Source organism: Typopeltis vanoorti, chromosome 10 (genome assembly GCF_054136105.1).
Source record: "Typopeltis vanoorti isolate ZY-2024b chromosome 10, IOZ_Tvanoo_1.0, whole genome shotgun sequence".
Taxonomy (NCBI): Eukaryota; Metazoa; Arthropoda; class Arachnida; order Uropygi; family Thelyphonidae; genus Typopeltis; species Typopeltis vanoorti.
This window is the reverse complement of record NC_143558.1, coordinates 81938433-81960304: the sequence shown is the minus strand read 5'-3', so window position 1 is coordinate 81960304 and position 21872 is coordinate 81938433. Positions and strand designations below refer to the sequence as shown.

The 21872-nt window shown below is 34.5% G+C and overlaps 1 protein-coding gene across 2 annotated transcripts in view; it reads right to left on the bottom strand.

Annotated features, from left to right (window-relative positions):
- The window catches only part of LOC150102542 (uncharacterized), a 280577-nt gene that overhangs the window by 107725 nt on the left and 150980 nt on the right, over positions 1–21872 (bottom strand). For both annotated transcript variants that reach the window (XM_090399064.1, XM_090399065.1), the window contains exon 6: positions 14525–17738. In XM_090399064.1, coding sequence (XP_090255190.1) covers positions 14525–17738 — 3214 coding nt within the window. The remainder of the gene's footprint in view (positions 1–14524; positions 17739–21872) is intronic.

The following is a 21872-nucleotide window of genomic DNA, read 5'->3' as shown; positions in this document are numbered from 1 at the left end:
CTGACAATGTCATTGATATAAAGGTTAAACAATACAGGTCCCAGTACTGAGGCCTGTGGGACCCCACGTGTAACCTTCAGCCTCCTTGATATTGCTCTACTATATACAACTCTGATACCTATCAGATAGCTAATCCTGAATCCAGTTCACTAACTTGACTTCTAAACCCATGTGCTGCAACTTAAATATCAGCTTATCATTTTTTTTTTCAAATGCCTTTGAAAGAAAAAAAAATGAAAGAATATGCCTTCCTCTCATCAACCACTCTTATCACACTATTATAAAAGGTATTCATATTACTAAAGAAAGAGTGCCCCTTAACAAATCCATGTTGACTCTCAGATAATATTATCCTCATCTGCTCAACACTGTATATGGTCCCTCACTGATTTCTCCAAGATCTTAACAACTACTGATGAAACACAAACTGTTCTATAATCTGACACTTCAGGTCTGCTACCGCCCTTATGCAATTGCACTATCTTACCTTCCGTCCATTCCTTGGGTACCTTTCAGGTAGCAAGACTTTCATTGAAAAGCAGGTCAACAGAGCTTTCAGTTCTTTAGTACATTCTCTCAAAACCCATGGTGAAATTCCATCCAGTCCCACAGCTTTATTGACATCCAGAGTATTCAGTATTTGAAACACACTCTCCCTCTTGCACCTCTAAACCTGCCCTATCCCTCTAGTATTAAAGGGATAGGGCAGGTTTACTACTTCTCCAGGATGAAATACCCCAATAAAGTGTTCATTGAAAAACTTCACTATGTCCTCTGTATCAGTCACTCTATTCCCATTTTTATCCCATAATGGGATAAAAGATTTGAAGATTATTAATAAATGAGATAAACAGTGATGAACTATAGTAGAAAATATTCAAGATATCTTCAAAAGACTGCAATTATGTAGCATAAATGTGACATTATATAGAGCAACTGATGAATCAACAGTTAAAATGAAAGGAGGTACAGGAAGATAGTGTCTGATGAATTAGGTGCAAGACAATAGCTCATGCCATTTACGATGTTCGCCATCTATATAGACCACATTATGAAAGAAATAATGTTATTCTCCTAAATAAATTCAGCACAAATTTTCAGGATTGCTTAACTAAACTGAATAATTACTATAATAATGACATGAAAATCAGCAATGAAAAGACAAACTATGGATCATTGAAATTATCAACTGTAGGAGCATGGAAAATATCAACTGTACTCTGTAATGAAGAAATCTATAGATCAAGTAAAATATTTTGGCTATTTATGTACAATTTTTAGTGAAGATGGTAAATTATGTTTGGAAATAAATAAATATACAATAAGCAATCTGGTATGATAGTGAGTCAGCTGAACAAATTATATAGAATAAGAGAGAAATCAGCAAAATGCTAAACCGGCAGTACATAACACAGTATTCAAAACAATTCTGACTTATGTGTTGGAATGGAAGTATCAGGTTGGAAACAGTGTGGATATAAGTTTAAAAAAAATCAGTGGAGTGAAACATATGGTATCAATATAAAATCATATTAAAAATGAAGACATCAGGAAGGTTGGTTGACTGATAGATTTAAGATTTGCTGGTGCAAGGTCAGCAAAGGTCATACTGTGCCATATCAAACATTACAGCAGTACGCAGGGTATCAATAAAATAGTCATAAAAAGATAAATTAGTAAATAATATGTATGTACAAAAAATTAAGTTAAGCAATGAGATATTAATAACTTATATGACTATACAGCTGAATGATAAAATAAAAAATTCACTACAGTATTTTTCGCCTTATAAAGTGTACTTTTTTGTATTTAAAATTAGGATGCATCTTATAAACCAGTGCATCTTATTTCCCGATGTCTTTTTTATGTATGTGCAGTTATGATGTGTCATCGCTTGCACAGTCATTAACTGTCATGTATTTAAACTAGTAATCAATACATTACTATATTTAAATTTTTTTTTTATACCCCATGGATTCTACGAAGCACAGACATAGCTATACAATTGCATTTAAGTGTAGTGTGATTGAGTACACAAAAAAGAATGGCAATAGATGCCCAAAGTGGCAGCAGAGCACCAATTTGTGCCTCTGCCTACAGAAAAAAATGGCATGAACTTGGAGGAAACAAGAGCAGCAATTAATAGAAGCAAATTCTGAAAAACAGTCTCCACAGAAAACCAGTAAAAGGACCAGAAATTGAAAATGAATTAAATATTTGGATAATGGATCAAAGAAGATCGGTTTGCTACATATCTAAAAAAATGATTATTCAACGAGCAAAATTATTGGCAACAGAAGGAAATGTCATTGATTTTACAGGGTTGCCATCATAGTGCTTCAGATTTATGAAGAGAAATTATTTAATCATGACTGCAAAAACGAAAATATTAAAAAATAAATTTAAAAAAAAACATTTTACAACTTCACGTTCACTTTACCTACATTTGTGGCATAAATACCAACTTAAATTATTATGTGCACCATCACCTACAGACATCCAAACCCAATCTCCTGTTTTGGAATCCCAAATTATTGCCACAATAACAACAACAATTCATCGTAAGTGTTCAAACTATACTCTTCATAAAGTATTACTTATGATTTCATCTATGACAAGAGTGGCACTTGTGCATCTGTGCAATCTGATATACTTTGCAAGAATATGCTTAATTTTGAATCACCTCTTTTTTGACCTTTGGTGGTGTAAGTTTTCTTTGCCTCGTTATGTATCATTCATCTGCTGTCTCTAATTCTACTGCTTCTTCAATTCTTAAAATAATTCTGACCTTTTTGAATTTTTATCTTTGAAGTTTATTTCTTGCAATCCAACTACTAAAACAGTGAATTCATCTTCATTGGTGACTTTAATATCCACTCTCCAACTGGTTCCCCTTTTCCAATTCCAATGAACAAAGTGGAAGAGATTCTGAGCTGTTTGCTATAAGCAATGATCTAAAGCAAACTATTCATCTACCAATAAGAATATCCAACAATTCTTTATATGCCAACCAGATCTTCTCACTTGGTATAGCTATACTGCCATGCTTACTTTTCATAGACTACTGTTTCTGTTCTCCATATCATGACACTTGTTGTGACAGGGCAGTCAAAAAAAAAAATAAATAAAATAAAATAAATATATATATATAATGTAAGTGGCTAGAAACAAAAATTTCAAATTCATACACAGTTTACAATGAAGGCCATGGTTCTTTCTTCTTCAGCTAGTTGAACAACTTTCTTTGCTGCACACACACACCAATTTCTATTCCTTTCTGTCTAGAGCTCTTTCATTCCAGTTCTGGATTCCCATTTCAGCTAAGTCTTTTTGGATATTATTCTCTCATTGCACCTGCAGTCTACCTCTGAGTCCTTTTCAATAATGACACTTGTTATGACCAAAAATTATCCATAATAATTTTTGGTCATGGATCATTGGATTGAGGTCATCATTCTGGTCAATCCTCACCTAGTATCCAATGCCAGGTTTTTCCAAGATGTCTGACAGGGCAGTCAAAAAACATGTGGCATCAGTCAAAAAACAAGACTGTGACATCACCTACACAGGTTCCACCATCAGGTCTTTATGGGCAAGACTACAAGAACACTTCCATGACTGTAACATCCCTATTCCAGAACATTTAAACACTAAAAAACGCAACAATAAAAAGAAAAATCGTATACAAAGCACAGGAAAAACGGAAATAGCTGTTCACGCCCTTGAACAAAAACACACCCCGCAGATAGACAAGGCCATCATAATAGACAGACAAGACAATGAAACAATGCTCAGAATATCGGAAACAATAGCTATAAAGTGTGACGCGAACTCGATCAACGTACACAGGCCCTACATAATCTCCGAGGTTTGGAAGCTTCACAACATTAAATTGAGGTCACAATCCCGACCAATAGGAGACAACACAAACACCTCTGAAGCACCCACCCGACCTGACATAGCTTCCACTTTCCAACCACCTTTCCCCTTCCCCCTCCTTATTTTAAAAAATTAACCCTTTCACTTTTTTCCCCACCCTATATAAAAGTATATGTTCCTATATATTACGAAAAAAAAAAAAAAAAAAAACCCGGGTTTTTCTAACTTATTCTACCAAACTGCCTACCCCCCCACCCCCCACACACACTCTGCAGTTCTCGACATCGCAGACAGAGGAAAAGCCACAACACCCAGAAAAAGGTATGTGCAATTTCTATTCCTTAAGCTACATATACTTTTTAGTACATCTACACTCATAATGCCCTAAGAACCCATGAGTAAATAGCCAATGACATTTAAACAGGGGCGCTCCTAAACTGAAGCAGGCAATATAGCTGTATTATAATAGTTTATAATGAGGAGTAACATGGGAGTTTTCCCAGAAATAATATACATAATGTAAGTGGTTCGAAAAGCCCATTTGCAAAAAAATCATTAACAGCACTAAGTCTAACTATGAAAGGGCTAAGTGACTATATAAGGCTAACTTACTTTAAACAGCTGATACTTAAATTAAATTGATGTCAGAGGCACTAAGCCAGTTTCCCATATAATCCTATGGCATTATATCACAATGAAATTTTGTAACACAGTATCATCATCATCAAATTCCTGACATGTACTCCTCAAGGGATGTACAGGATATTATAGTATTGATGTTGAAAGTTTATTTTTCACTTGGTTAGACTATAATAAATTTAGTTTAATCCTTTATCCAAGTGTGAGCAAACAAAGATTGCACCTGAAAGTATCTTCAGGACTGGGCTAAGGTAGTACAACACCATAGACATAGGTAATAATAGGTAGAGATGACCTTGCTAATGCTTCTGCCTGGTATCTCCACTTGGGCCACAATTTTCCTCCAAATTATTCTTTTACTTGTCAAGACTCCAATATTATCATTATCAGATCTTATATTTCTATCGTCTAATGCACATTGTACCGTATCAATCCACCTATATCTTGGTCTACCTATGAGTCGTTTTCCTGCCAACCTGGCACTTGTTTTGCTCTTTCCTCGCCCATTCTGATTTAAGTGACCATACCACCTGAGATTAGCTCTGCTAACACATTCCTGGGTGCTGGCAATGTCAAGTTCTTCCTAATATCCTCGTTTTTAATATGATATTGCCATTGATGCCATCTGCTCACACCTCTAATCTTTCTCAGGACTCTCATATCTGCAGTCTCTAGTCTTTGGTCAAGTGTTTTACTTCTGACCCAGCTCTCAGATCCATAAGTTAAAACTGGTTTGAATACTGTCTTGTATAAAGCTAATTTAGTGTTCTTACAAATTTTTTTCTTATTCCATATGAATTTATTCAATCGACTTCCTACCATACCAGCTTTGTTGATTCTGTTGTCTATTTCCATATTTAATTTACCATCTTCACTAAAAATCGTGCCTAAATAGCTGAAATGTTTTACTTCATCCACAGGGTCCCCGTTCACAACATAGTTGACATTTTCAACAATTCTACCTATTTTCATTGTCTTTGTCTTTTTAATGCTGACCTTCACATACCATATCTATTACAACAGTTATTCAATTTAGTCAGGGAATCTTGCAAACTAAACTTGTAGCGGATTTATTCAGAAGTATAACATCGTCCGCATAAAACAAAGAGCTGACATTAACATCTCCAATTCTGATATCATGTTTAATACCACTTTATTTCATAATGTGATCCATATAGATAATGAATAACAGAGGACATAATGTACATCCTTGTCTCACACGAGATTTAACATTAAACCATCTTCCTGTGCCTCCTTCAATTCTAACTTGCCGACTTACAACTCAAATACAGACTAAGTATTGCTTAATATAATGTCCCATTGACACCATATAACTGCAGCGTATTGAATAGCTTCTCTCTTGGCACCTTGTCATATGCCTTTTCCAAATCGACAAAACTTAAATACAGTTCTCTGTTATATTCCCATTCTTTCTCGACTATTTGTCGTAAAGTGAAGATCTGATTCTGACAGCCTCTATTTGGCCTGAATCCAGCTTGTTCTTCACCCAGCTTTTCTTCCACAATCCTTCTCAATCGTTTCTCAAGTATACTTGCATAGATCTTGCCAGGAACACTCATTAGGGAAATACCTCCGTAATTCTCACATTCAGTTTTATTTCCCTTTTTATATATGGGCACTATTAGAGCTCTACTCCAATCATCGGGAATTTGTCCTTCTGTCGAGGCTTTCTGAACTATGCAGTGCAGCCACTGTAAGACTTTTATACCACCATACTTCAGCATTTCTGGTCGAATATCATGTACTCCTGCTGCCTTTCCACATTTCAAGCCTTTGATGGCTTTTTCTACTTGAAGTATGGATATGTATTCCTAATTGTATGTCTGTTGAGTGTTTTTTTACCACTGTGCTATCACTGCTTGTTTCATTTAGCAATTTTTCAAAGTAATTACTCCATACTTCAAGAATATTTTTTTCTCCCGTTTTCATGTCACCTTTATCATCTCTAACTCCTTTTGCACTCTTTCCTCCATTTCTAAGCTTCTTCAACAACCTCTAGAATATCTTTCCACCTTATTGATATTTATTTTCTATGTTCTTGTCAAAGTTCTCCCATGACTTTTGTTTAGCTAGTTTTACACAGTGTTTAGCATTCTTGCATTCGTCTCTGTATTCTCTAATAGCATAAGCTGACTTATTTGCCAGGAACTTTTGATATGCTTTCTTCTTTTCCTTCACTGTTTCTTTAAATTCCTGTGTCCACCATGGAGTCCTGATTTTTTATCCTTGCAGACAACTTCACCACATGACTCTCTGGATGAATCAATCAAGGTTTTCTTCAAGGGTTGCCACTGAATCTCCAAGGTTTGGTTCTTGTTCTCAAACTCTTTCATTTTTTCTTCAATAATCTTTGTGTATGTTAGTCTACAGTTCACATCTGAGAGCTGCTCAACTTTTATTTGCTTTAAAACTTTCTTGCATGTTATTCTTTTCAATATGAAATTCAATTTTATCCTGCTCAAGACTAAATAGTGATCGCTTCCAATTTCAAATCCTCTGTACACTCTGGTGTCCTGCACAAGGGAGAAAACATCACTATCAACAATAACATAGTCAATGAGACTTTTCTTATTCCTTGCCTCTTCTCTCCATGTGAATTTGTGCACATTTTTCTGTTGGAACATGGTGTTAGTAATAACCAGTCCATGTCCTGAGCAAAAATTCAACAGGTCTCCAACAGGTTCAAATGGAAATCCAACAGGTATTTGTCATTATTATTAGCTTTGCTCTTTTCTCCAAATTTTCCCAAAATATTTTTGCACGTGTGACAATCATTTCCTATTCTGCTATTTAGATCCCCAACAAGGACCAACTTTTTCCTTTTTCATTGTGTCAGTTGCTTTTTCTAAAGCCTCACAATATTCCTCCACTTCTACCTTAGTAGAACCTTCTATGGGACCATAGGCACAAATAAGTCTCATTGTCCAGTTCCCCATTCTCATATTTGCCCACATTACTCTACTTGAGACTGCCTGTCATTCAAGAAGATTAGCCTCGCATTTTGTGTTGAATACTATGGCTACTCCTTTTCCTTGATTGTCACTGCCTGAATATAACATTTTGTATTTATTGCTCAGAAAGATCGCACCAGTTTTTGTCTTTTTTGTTTCAGTCACCCGTATTATGTCGATCTGGTACTTATCTAATTCCTCGGCTAGCTCTATTTCTTTGCCATTCAGGCTTCTTATGTTGATAGTACCGATCTTTAACTGTGGTGATGTTGAGTTGGGGTGTGTTTTCAGATTTATTCCAGTAGCTGACTTTTCACTGTTTGCCCTGGTTCCCTGGCGAAAACAACCGAGGTCTTGTTTAACCAGGCGACGCCCCAGCTGGCATGAAATTTTGTCATGTTGTACCATCATTTTTTATTTTAGTTGATCCGATAAGAATACAATTTGGTCGGCTAAATCCCAAATTGCCAGCCCATCCTCGTTCGTTCAGTATCCAGGTAGATACCCAACAGGGTGCACCAAAAGAAGGTGAGGATTGGACATTAGGTCAGAAGCCCTGGTCGGTTCTCCACATTCCTTTAAAGGCTATGTGGAGGTCTCTTCTCAGTTATACAGCTTTGACTCTTAAGCACCACGTAACACAGTATCTCTGTTCATAAGGCATCTCTACTTGGATGATACAGCCTCTAAAACTAAATTCAACTATCTCCTTCAAATATCTTTAAGATGGCTAGTCTTTTTCTTCCCTTGTGAGTTCCATTCCAGGCTGCATGACAGATTTTGTGATGATATTTCCAAAGTATCCACTTGATGAAGAAAGGGAGATACTGAGATAGGAGTGATGTTAGCTTGCTCCACCTTTGCTGCGAGTTACCCGGTGTTGTACTACCTTACCCCAGTCCGAAAGATATTTTCAGACGCAAACTTTTTTTTGCTCACACTTGGATAAAGGATTAAGCTAAATTTATTATTGTATCCACTTGACTTTTTGCTTGCTGATTTCATGGTTAAAGTTTTGCTGATGTTCTTTTCCCAAGATTTTCATTAGTAATAATATGAGGCTACCATATTCGTTGTATACTCTGCAGACCCCAGTTAATGAAAGTTTACAGGTTTCGTTGTATTTTCTTTGAAACCAACCATGTTTCAGAATCACATTATAAATGTATTATATATTTTTATTTTTGTATCTGTGAGAATATTTTTCATTTTCTAAAATCTATTAAGTTTAGTATATGTACCTCTTGCCTTTCAACTCCTTATATCAATACCCCTAACTGCTCCTCAATCTGCAGATGAAACATTACCAAGATATGTAAAAGCTGAAATGATATAAACTTTTATTTTCAACTGTACTTGGTAAATGTGATTCATATTGATGCTCATTATTTTTATTTTGTTTGTATTTATTAATTTTTAATCACCTCTTTTTGACCTTTGGTAATGTTTATTATCATTTTCAAACCAACTTTCAGTGTTTTTTTTTTTGTTATGTGATTAGTTTATTTTGGTTATCAATGTGTCTATGAGCAATTAAACAGATGTTGTTATTGTGAGATTCCCCCGATTCTCCTCATCCGTACCTTAGGACTAGTTGAGTCCTCCAATATGGGATTTTAAGTATGTATTTTTGACTCTAAATGTGTGTGTTCACGAACTGGTTTGTCTCTTCTGAGGGAAAAGAAACCGGAGTTTCTGGTGAAAAAAACCATCTATCTCTGTATGAGACCAACTAACTCACCTTTAGTTGAAAGAGACCCGATAAAGGTTCCTCACGTCAGGGAAGGATATCGAACCCAGGTCTTTCTAACCAAAGCGCTTCATCTATACCAACTGAACTACATAATCTAAATCATCCAGTTTTAGTTATTTTCCACAATATTTCTCTAGTATGTGTCATTTCTGTCTATTCGAGAACATAATCTATCAGCTGTATAAATAATAAGAGAGCTAGCAGACATACTCCAGATACAGTATGGAAAGGTTGTGAAAAATATCGTTTATGCAGCACCTAGCAATGGAATTTATTATAATTTTACTTTATGAGGTTGTTATCATCTGCAGTAATCCTTTATATTGAACCTTCCCGATTTTGGGAAATGATCCTAAGTAATACTCCCGTGTTTCTTAAAACTGTAATTATTTAAATTTGTTTCTTTGAATTCTTATAGCTGTAGATGGAGTTATCCTCCTACAGTTGATAGTATACGCTATCAGGTGCTTGCAATTTAAGTGTTGTTCTTATTCTGTTTATCTAAAAATTAAAAAAATATATATAATAAAAATTACAATAAAATTATTTAAACACTTGTAGAATTTTTTCCTAACATAAGTGTCATTCCATTACTCTATATAATCTTATCTTTATACTGAAGTGCAACACAATTTCCTCTTGGAGAGGATTACTTGCACATAATTTTAGTCCTCCCCCCCCACACACACACTTTTCATCAACTATCCAAGTTTCCACTGATAACCATTATTCTTCTTCTTCCTTTCTTTCTTTCTAGTTAAATAACTTTCACAGCTTACACATGTAACAAAAAATATATAAAATTTTATTCAAAAACTCCATTTCATCCAACGTTATGTGGACATCGTTAGGGAGACAGACTAGATATAACAAAACTACCAATCAAAAATTATTGACAATTATCATCCTTCTACCACAATCTGATGTGAAAAGAATTTCAATATTCTACCTTAAAGGAACTTCAGAAGAAATAGTAAAGATTCTTTGTAAATTCAATCTATATGCTTCCTTCTTACCATCTACAAAGGATACATAACCACCTCTTTTCTTACCAGATGTCATCAAGCACGAAGCTCATATCATCTTTGCTGTTTTGGAGAGACTGGCTATTTTGCCTTGATTAGAATCGAAGAACATCAGCACTATATTACATTTTTAGAATCTGACAAGTCTGGCCTTATTTCTCGTGCTATTAATACTAGGCAGAGAGTTCTTTGGAACCAGACAAAACGTTTTCATTCCAGCAAGTTCAAATTTGATCATCTTTTCCTTGAGAAGTGAAATACTACAAAATCATCCGAACCTCCACCGATCAGACTGCATGCCAATCTCCAAGCTTTGGGAAGTGATTACTGTTAATTGTTCACAAGCTGGTTTTTTTTTTTTAAATAATTATTTTGAATTGTTTTTTTATCTATGCAACTTTTTACAATTGTTCCTATGAACTTTAATAGTGTAATCATATAATTCAGCTGCAACCGAAACAAGAGCTAATATAAGCATGATGTATGACTCATTATTGTGATTCATGTTTTGAATCCCTCATGATGTCTACTTAATATTGGATGAAACATATTGGAGTTTTTTTAAATAAAATTCTATATATTTTTTGTTACATGTGTAATGTTACATCATTCTATAATTTAGAATCACTCTAATTTTATTTTCCCAGCTAACTGAAATATTTCACTGTCATTTTTACTTTACATTCCTAGGCCTATAGCACCATTCTGTTAGACATCCTCTATTTATTTCAATCTCATATCAGACAGCCTCAAAGCTATTATGTGTATTGCTTTCTTTTGCCTCGATCTTAAGTGAGCATAATTACTTTGCTATCAATTTTATTCCCATCTATATATCATCCTCAGTTAAACAAGTTTTGCATATACAAAATCCACAGACAAAATAGCTCAATCAGTCAATGCTACAAACTCATCATCCTTATTTCTAATATTCTTGACATTAGTAAACAGAAGAGTCCATCTGAAACAAGCAACTATATTTTGTTATTTTCTTGTGCATACTTATCATTATTAATCCATGACCTCACCAAACTCCCATTTATAATACTATAACTTACTTCCTTGATTATTTGATTCCACTTTGTTTATGTCATCCCACCAAAACCACCTATCTACATGCTATTTGCTACACACTTTATGCCTACCTCATTCTGTTCAGGACACTGATTTCTCTAATTATCCTCACATACTTACTTAGTCTGATGTCTTTCATAGCTACATCTAGATTCTTCATGTATTTTCACAAAGTCATTCATGGTTCCTTGTTCTTCTCTATCTCTACTCACTCCATCCATTTTCTCTCTCAATGAACAACAACTGCTCCAAATGCCCAACCTATTAAGATGCAGCCTCTCTCTTTCTCTCTTAAACTACTCCAGCTAATTCTCAAATTCACTACATATATTTACAAACAGCACATCTTTTGTCCCATAAATACATACACAGACAGCATAATCACATCATTCATCATCTCTACATCCCAACTCATGACGGTGATACCCAAGCAATATGCTCACCACATTTTCGACTACACTGTAATCTTTTTACTTCTTGTTGCAGCAACTTTCTCAAATGGATACTAAGCCCTTTCAAATAAAAAACTATAAAGAATTAACACGATAAAATAATATCATTATTATTTCTGTTAAAAAACGTTTAATTTTCTTGAGCAAAATGCTCTGGAAAGACTTTTAATGGGATTATATTGATCAAGTGCATATAATAAACAACTAAGTTATACCAACTAGTTTCACCAACTAAGGCTGTTGGCATCTTCAGGGTACATAACTGATGTAAGGCATTAAAAAGTAAAGAACTGTTACAAACTATAATCAACCGATTCCAATTATATTAAACAAAGAACAGAGCACGTACAATACATTCATAGAGTGTGGATGATATCACTTGTTGTTATTTAGGAACATTCTATAGTTGGCACTATAATTCAGTTCTGGCAAGTTGAAGGATCTGATAAGGGTCTTCCAGATCACGGGCAAGATTAGTCCTTGGTTCCTGTTAAGGTTTTGTATACAGCAGGCAACTGTTGTGGCCTCCTTAAAAATTCGGGAGCAGAAGTCCTCCTCCATGTAAGGAATTGTGCTTCTATCCCACTCTATGGTATGGTTCGTTCTTGAGAATTGAAAAGCTAACTCCGATTTTTCTTTTCTGTTATTATTGACGTCACCTATGTGTTCTTTTTGTCTAATTTCAAGGCTCCTTGAAGTTTGGCCGATGTAATTCAAGCCACACGAGCAGGGTATGTTATAAACTCTAGCATATTTGGAGAAAGGAATGGCTATCTTTTGGAGATCTTAAGAATTGTCTAATCGTTTCTGTGGGTTTAAAGGCCACTCTTATTTTATGTGGTCTAAGGAGTCTAGCAATCTTATTGGAAACTGTCCCTAAGTATGGAATGACGATGGTAGAAATATAACGTATGTCACTCGTTGTCTTTGTCGGGGTTCAGAGAAAAGTATCTTGTGGATGAGTCTTCGAGGAAATCCATTCATGGTAAGGTTGGTGGATTAAATCACTATTCACTAACATCCCTGTGGAGGAAGTCATATCAACATTTTAGGAAGTTTGCTCCCACAAGACATTACTTCTCTGTTCAGTCATTGTTTAACATCAAACTTTCTCTTATGGAATAAAACCATATATCAGCAATTGACTGGCCTTGCAATGGGTAGCCCCCCCCCCTCTCCATCTTGTGCTGATCTCTTTATGGAAGATTTTGAAAGTAAAATCTTAACTCAAACAGACCCTAAACCCACAGTATGGTGGAGATACGTGGACGATATCTTTATCGTTTGGAACCACACAAAAAAGGACCTGTTTGACTTTCTTAACAAAATCAACTCTCTACACCACACAATCAAATTCACTCTAGAACTTGAAAAAGATAACTCAATTATCATTTCTGGACACTTTAATTAAGAAGCTTCCGAATGGTGGTATCAACCTCTCAGTTTACCGCAAACCTACCAATACAGGATGTTATTTACATTTCACTTCCTGCCACCACATTTCTCAGAAACTTAGTATTGTACACATGTTGAAGAACCATGCCTCTCTCCTTACAACAGATCAACAAGACCTCCAGGAAGAACTATCCCTGATATCCACCGACCTTACCATGAATGGATTTCCTCGAAGACTCGTCCACAAGATACTTTTCTCTGAACCCCGACAAAGACAACAAGATGATGTACGTTCTATTTCTACCATCGTCATTCCATACTTAGGGACAGTTTCCAATAAGATTGCTAGGCTCCTTAGACCACATAAAATAAGAGTGGCCTTTAAACCCACAGAAACAATTAGACAATTCTTAAGATCTCCAAAAGATAGCCATCCTTTCTCCAAATATGCTGGAGTTTATAACATACCCTGCTCGTGTGGCTTGAATTACATCGGCCAAACTTCAAGGAGCCTTGAAATTAGGCAAAAAGAACACATAGGTGAAGTCAATAATAACAGAAAAGAAAAATCGGGGTTAGCTTTTCATTTCTCAAGAACGAACCATACCATAGAGTGGGATAGAAGCATAATTCCTTACATGGAGGAGGACTTCCGCTCCCGAAATTTTAAGGAGGCCACAACAGTTGCCTGCTGCATACAAAACCTTAACAGGAACCAAGGATTAATCTTGCCCGTGATCTGGAAGACCCTTATCAGATCTTTCAACTTGCCAGAACTGAATTATAGTGCCAACTATAGAACGTTCCTAAATAACAACAAGTGATATCATCCACGCTCTATGAATGTATTGTAAATGCTCTGTTCTTTGTTTAATATAATTGGAATCGGTTGATTATAGTTTGTAACAATTTTTTACTTTTTAATGCCTTACATCAGTTATGTACTGATGTAAGGCATTAAAGATGCCAACAGCCTTAGTTGGTGAAACTAGTTGGTATAACTAAGTTGTTTATTATATGCACTTGATCAATATAATCCCATTAAAACATCATTATTATTTGTTATTGTGATTATTACTACTATTTATAAAAAGAGACTATGCAGAGGATACCCCTGGACACGCAGGAAAAGCATTCCTGTTTTTCATGAAAAAGATCAAAATAGCATGATATAAAAAACAACAGTTGTTCTAGTTTATGTTATTTATGAAAACATAACTTGGTTTAGATGGCATTCAAAAATGAAAAAGAAATGAATTTACTCATGTAAATTATTTATTCATAAAAATTTTAATTAAATCATTAACTTGATGAAGTAAAAATTCTATAACTTACCCATATTGCTAGGGCTATTAGCTGTGCCTTCAAAATTAGGAAGCTTCTTCTTAAAATTAATTTTAGATTTCTTACTGTTATTTAGCAGAATTTCTGTTCCCTTCTTTTGACGTGGTCTTAACTCATATGATGTACTACTCACAGCAGAAGATGTAATTTCTTGATGCGGATTTGACTCTAGATTTCTCTTTTTGCATTTTGGTTTAGATATGGATAAACAGGAAGATGAATGTTTACCAGTATATTTCGAGTTGCTTTCTGAGCTAGAAGAAGATATCACAATTTTTACAGCTGAAGTATCTTTACTATTTAATGAAATGCTCGCATTTTGTTCTTTTTCGATTTCTGAAATCTGCACCTTTGGCATTTCAGCACATTCTGAGAAATCCAAAGAGCTTGATGGCAGTTCATTACTATGATCTGACCTGCTGGTGAACTGGAAATTATCATGCTCATTGTTACATGGAGCTGGTTTTATGTATCCTTTCTTCTGGGTGTCAATATGCCTCATTATCGCCTTTGGAATAGCTGCTTCACTGTGTACAGAAACTGCTTCATTTGCAAGTTCATTTAATATTTCATAATTTTTCATGTTTACACTTTTAATCAAGTTTGAATCCAGGGAGCTTGATGGCAATTCATTATTAATGTTCAGACCTTGTGATTCTGACTGTAGCTTAAAACTCTCAGCAGCAGTTTCACAAAAAAACTGTCCACTGTTTTTAGTGCATTTTAATGAGACTGGAGTGTAATTATCTGATGAACTGTTGTTGCATCTAGGTATTTTGAATTCTTTTTTAAAATCTGCATAATTAAGAGTATTTTGTAAATTAGTACCAGTGCTGGGGTTTATTAAACTTACATTATCTGTTGATATCTTTATTATGCCATCATCTACATATGTTGTTTGAACTGCCTCAGAAAAATCCAATGTGCTAGACGGTAAATCTGTTTTAATATGTCGTGACTGCAATTTAGTCTGTGGAACAATATTCATCTTATCATCAATATATGCACTGCACATTATTCCATTTAATGTTTCATGTTTTTTACAAGAAGCAGTTTCTGAATAGTCTAAAGAACTTGATGGCAGTTCACTGGTACCCTCTAATGTGAAATGTACTGGTGTAAAGGTTGTACCACTAGAAACAATTTCCAACCTATTATAAGAGTTTGCATTTGATAGGTCAGAAGTGCTTGTAGGCAGAGAAAGACCAGAATCATTTTTATCATAATTTAAATCAGACAACATTTCTTTATTCTTTATTTCATTATGTGATGAAGAAAGCACATTTAAAGAAGTTGGGTTAGCTGGATGGTGGTTATTCTCATTATTTTTAGCACTTGAAACATTATTTTGGTCAAAGCAGTTTTCATTTAATTCTTCCACTGCATGCTCAGTACAATCAGACATTTTATTAGTTAAACTTGGTGGTGGCTTAGGGATGGCAATTGGTTCCATGTCTGCTTTGTCAATGCCTAACAATAATAGATCTTGTTCTTCTTCAGTAAGGGATGAAGGTCCAGGTGGTGGTGGTGGTGGTTGAGTCAATTTGAATAAAAGCAACAGGTCATTACCACTTTTAGCATTCTTTATTCGCTTGTTATTAATGGATCCAACTTTTTTTGAATTCTTTCTTTCTTTGCAATGGTTAAATACATTTTCATTGGTGATGGCATTTTTTTTTTTTGTACCTTCTTGATTACCTAAACCCACAGATGGATCATAAGGAAAGTTATACGTACGAGTAACAAGTGAAGGAATTGGCAAAGATTCCATAACAGAAAATGATTTCTTTTCATTATTTGAAACTGATGAAGAAATCGGAAATAATTTTGAAAGTCCAATTCTTTCTTCAGAACCCACATTTGAATTTTTACATGTTTTAACACAACTGCTAGTTTCAGCAAGAGTTGTATCCATATTTTGTTTGATGTCATGGGATGAATGAATCGGATGATTAGTAAACATTATTTCAGCATTATCTTTTTCACTAGCTACAGTTTGATTAACAATATCTAAATTTACCGAATCACTATATGCATTAGCAACATCTATTTTTGATGGCAAGAGTTCACTATGTTCAATACTTGGAGATGTAGATGTCATGTTACATGGTAACTGAGAGCCATAAGTCATTTTCATTTCTTTGACAGTAGTGGGTGGAAGAACTGGAAAGGATTCTGAGAAAGAAACTGATTTTTTATCTTCACTATCATGAGTGCCAGCTGCATTAAAAGAATTTATTTTTTTTTCAAGGTTAAAATCTGATTCAGATAAATGGTATCCAAGCACATCATCACTAGTAACATTTTTTTGAGTATTACTATCATTGGTTTGGTTACCTAAACAGTGATCATTACTCTCATCACCTGGTGAAAATTTTCCTGCAAATGCATTGGCAATATCAGTTTCTGATGGTAATAAACCAGTAGACTGTGAACTTTTATCAGAGCAGAATGTAACATCATTCTGCAACTGGGGAAGGGGTTCTGGACCATAAGTTCGAAGAGGCTGTTGTTTCTTTTTTCTCAATGGAAAATTATTTTTACTAGTTACAGGAGCAGGAACTGACAAAGATTCAGAAATAGTAATTGAATTTTCTTTTGTGGTTGTGCTTTTTATTTCAACAATACTACTACTGCTGTTAGTTTCGAGTAAAGAGACTATTTTATCATTATTATTTTCTGCATTAGAATTACTATTATTTGATGTTTTATCTTCAGCTGAGTTATCTTTATTTTCTTTCTTCCAAGAAAACTTACCAAACCCAGATGATTTGGATGGGTCTTGTTTTGAATTTAGCATTGAACGAAAATTTGGAGCTTTACCAATATAAACAACAGGCACAGGCTTCACATCCTTTGCATTTTTAGCTTCTTCAATTTTTTTTTGCTTTTGCTTCTCAAATTTCTGTTTGTCACTCAAAAGAGTTAGCTTTATTCCTTTCCCTTTTGAGTTCTCTGGACTATCATCACGTGGTACTGATTTAGGTGCAGAAGAAACTACTGGTAATTCGTCTAATTCTTTTAGTTCTTTATGTCTTTGTTTCTCTGCTTGTATCAATTCTTGTTTTTGTTTATCTGATTCTTCTTCTTTCTTGCGACGTTTAACATCACGCTGTCTCTTTTTTTCAATTTCAATAGAAGCCATTCCTGCAGATTTATCCAGGTTCCAGCGACGTTCATAAACAGGATTCAACAGGATAAATTTCTAAAAAAACAACAAAATGCTTCTTTTTTAATAGATACACAATACTAAAGGCAATTTAGAAAATATTATAAATTACTGAAAGAGCAACAGAAGGCAATACAGTTACAATAATGTATCATTCCTGAGTTATACTTATATATATTTCACAATTTAATGTGTCGACTAGAAAGCCTCCATAGCTCCGTGGTTTTGATGATATCCTTTGGTTGGAACGACCTGGATTTGAATCCCATCTAGGATGAGAACCTTTATCAGGGCTTTTCAACTGAAGGAAGGTGAATTAGCAGGTATCATATGGAGGTAGAAGAGTTTTCCCCTCCCAGAAATTTGGGATTTCATTATGCAAAACAGACAGAAGAACATACACAATTTACAAACTTATCAGACAATGCAGATAGGATTAACTGCCTTATCACCTCAAAGATAAATTATATAATGCCTTATCTAAGTGATTAAATTCATATTAAGTATTAAAGAAATTCATTAATGTGTGAAGATGATGTGTCTACAGACTTAAAAATCCTCTATCCCTTCACCTTTATACTAAACTTTATATTAAAAAAAAAAAACGTTTTATACTAGAAAAACATGATTTTATATCCAATATTTTTTACCAATAAAATCACTTATTTTTGGAATATTTCTGATTTCTTTTATAATCTTAAGTGCAAGAATGTTGCTTTAATGTAAAGACTTAGGAATAGGCGATGTTTGAAATGTTCCAGTCACAGTTTTAAATGAGAGATGTAACCATCAAGCAGTAGAGGCACAGCCTTGAGACTCAAAATCAAGTCTTGATCTGATAAGTGTCTGACATAAACGGAGTAAAGAACATTAGTCTGTGCTCCAAGAGGAGGAAAACTGGGTGCAAAGGATATTCGTTAATCTTTGACACTTATATCTGATGTATGTGAAGTGTATTTTTTATATTGAATATTACCCAAAACTTCACCTCTATAACAACTGGGATCGTTGTTTGTCCTAGCCTTAGTTGTGGGTGAGGATGAAGACTACATTTGGGCAGAAATGTATTGCATACATTTCTGCTCAAAAATGTATTCATATTTATTTTTGCAATTCAAAATTTATTGCAAATGGGTTCAGGTTTTTCCATGAAAACCTGAACCCATTTGCAAGCACCCAGTCTGGAAGTAGTAAATGGCTTAATATAACCATCTCTTTATGATCCTCAATATTGCAACAGCGACAAAAGAAGGTAAAGCTATGCACACAGAGAGTATTATTTATCGCTGGAGGACATTGTTCTATTAATGAGTTAACTTTGCTGTCCTGTCTGACCAAGTGCTTGGTGCATCAGCTCTCCAACCAACAGATCTATGTGATGATCTTTAGGTGGAATATAAATTTCATCAGTTTGAGATGACTACTATATTTAACGGAGGTCTGAGGTGGCTTGAAAAGGTTCCATGTTTGGTTTCTAGGCAGCGGTTTCCAGACAAGGTAAGAAAATAAATTTAAAAAATCAAAATTAAAAAAATAGAGGAAAAAAAAAAGCCTTAGCCCACCCACTGTACTAATGTATATTTACTGTAGATTTACAACCTTTTGTAGATGGAAATCACATAAAAATAGATAATACTTTTTTTTTTTTTGCATTTTTTTAAATCAAATTATTTTATTCTGAATTTCATATTATCCTTTCTTTTAGTGTTGCACGGTGATCAGCATTTATTTTAGAAATTATGGACTTTACAACCATGTTATAAATAACTCTTTTAATTTAATTTCCCAACGTTTCGATCTTCATATTAAGATCATCATCATCTAGAGTATATACAAATATACAAGGACAAGCTGAGTTACATTACACACAATAAGCTAAAGAAACAATGATTTGATCACTGGTTATTCTACTGGCATGACTTCTAGTGAAAAATAGTAATAATAATTACAAATTAATTAATTATTTAGAAACTACATCAAAGCTAAATTCTATTCAAGAAAACATGAGAAAAACATTCTTTCTTATAGTTAGTCTTCTTTCAGTAACAATGATGTCCTATTTTTAACATTACAATTGTTATTTTTGATTTAGGATTAGGATTATATAAACAGGACCTACAGTCCTGTTTATAGTTAGCTCTTAGAGAGAAAGGTTCTGTGGGTAGAATATGTGCCTTCCACATGCTTGGGATTTTTTAGACCATCATTATTGTTCAGAATGGGGTGGTTGATAAGAATCTCACAGGCTTCCTTAAATTTTCGTTCATACCATGTTTTGGTGTGATGTAAACAACTGGTGCTTTTCCAATCAATTCTATGTAAAGTGCTCAGGGCATGGTCAGAAAGGCCAGCTTTGCCATAGGCATTATATTTAATGTGTCGTTTATGTTCCTTTTGTCTGAGTAGAATTGTGCATCCTGTTTCCTCTATATATGGCATATTACAGGTGCAATAAATATGGTATACTCCAGGGTGGGCCAGCAGAGGGAGTGGCAAATTTAGATGAATACAAGAACTCAATAAAAAAACAAAGATAAATCAGACTACAATAAGCCAATAACCATTCCTTACATTAAAGGGACATCAGATAAAATAAACAGAATACTACAAAAATATAACCTCAAAGCCACCTTTAAATCTCCTGCAAAATTAAAAAGCTTACTCAACTCGCCCCTCATATCAGAAACACACAACACTTCATAAACATAATCAAAGATCTTACATTAGAAAAAGATGATTTATTAGTCAGTTTGGACGTCTCTGCCCTCTTTACGAATGTCCCAATCAATGACACAATACTTCTTTTACAGAACAAATTCTCTCCAGATACCACGGCACTCTTTGCGCATGTATTACGTTCTGGTTATTTTGATAGGCAAAATGCTTTCTACCTACAAAAAGAAGGCACAGCCATGGGCAAGCCATTATCCCCCCCCCATTGCTAACTTTTATATGGAACATTTTGAGCAACATGCTCTAGATTCCTCTCCTTTAAAACCCAAAGTCTGGATTAGATACATTGACAATGTTTTCGCGATCTGGTCCCATGGCTGCCAGAGACTTTCTTTAGCCACCTAAACAAATAACACAAATGCATACAGTTCACAATTGAGATTGAAAAACAAAACACACTTCCATTTCAAGATACACATCTTCCTTCTGGCAGCCTTTCCTTCACTGTGTACCAGAAGCCGACACATACTGACCAATATATGCACATAAACTCCTACCACCACCCAACACATAAACTATATGTCATTAATACTCTAAAAAATAGTGCCTTAAAGATCTGCTCCAATGAACAAGTTCTGAAAGATGAATTTAAAGTTATCAGCAATATTTTTCTAAAAAATGGTTACAGCCAAAACACTATCAACAAAATTCTTTACAAGACCTCAATAAAAAACAAAGATAAATCAGACTACAATAAAACTATAACCATTCCTTACATTAAAGGGAAATCAGATAAAATAAGCAGAATACTACAAAAATACCACCTCAAAGCCACCTTTAAACCTCCTGCAAAATTAAAAAGCTTACTCAACTCATCCAAAGACCCACTCCCTCCATTAGCCCACCCTGGAGTATACCGTATTTATTGCACCTCTAACATACCATATATATGGGAAATAGGATGCACAATTCCAATCAAACAAAAGGAACATAAATGACACGTTAAATATAACAATTATGGCGAAGCTGTGCTTTCTGACCTGAACACTTTACATAGAACTGACTGGAAAAGCACCAGTTGTTTACATCACACCAAAACATGGTATGAACAAAAATTTAAGGAAGCCTGTGAGATTTTTATCAACCATCATAATCTGAACAATAATGATGGTCTAAAAATCCCAAGCATATGGAAGGCACATATTCTACCCACAGAACTTTTCTCTCTAAGAGTTAACTATAAACAGGACTGTAGATAATCCAGAATCCTAAATCAAAAATAACAATTGTAATGTTATAAATAGGACATCATTGTTACTGAAAGAAGACTAACTATAAGAAAGAATGTTTTTCTCATGTTTTCTTGAATAGAATTTAGCTTTGATGTAGTTTCTAAATAATTAATTAATTTGTAATTATTATTATTATTTTTCACTAGAGGTCATACCAACAGAATAACCAGAGATCAAATCATTGTTTCTTTAGTTTGTGTGTAAT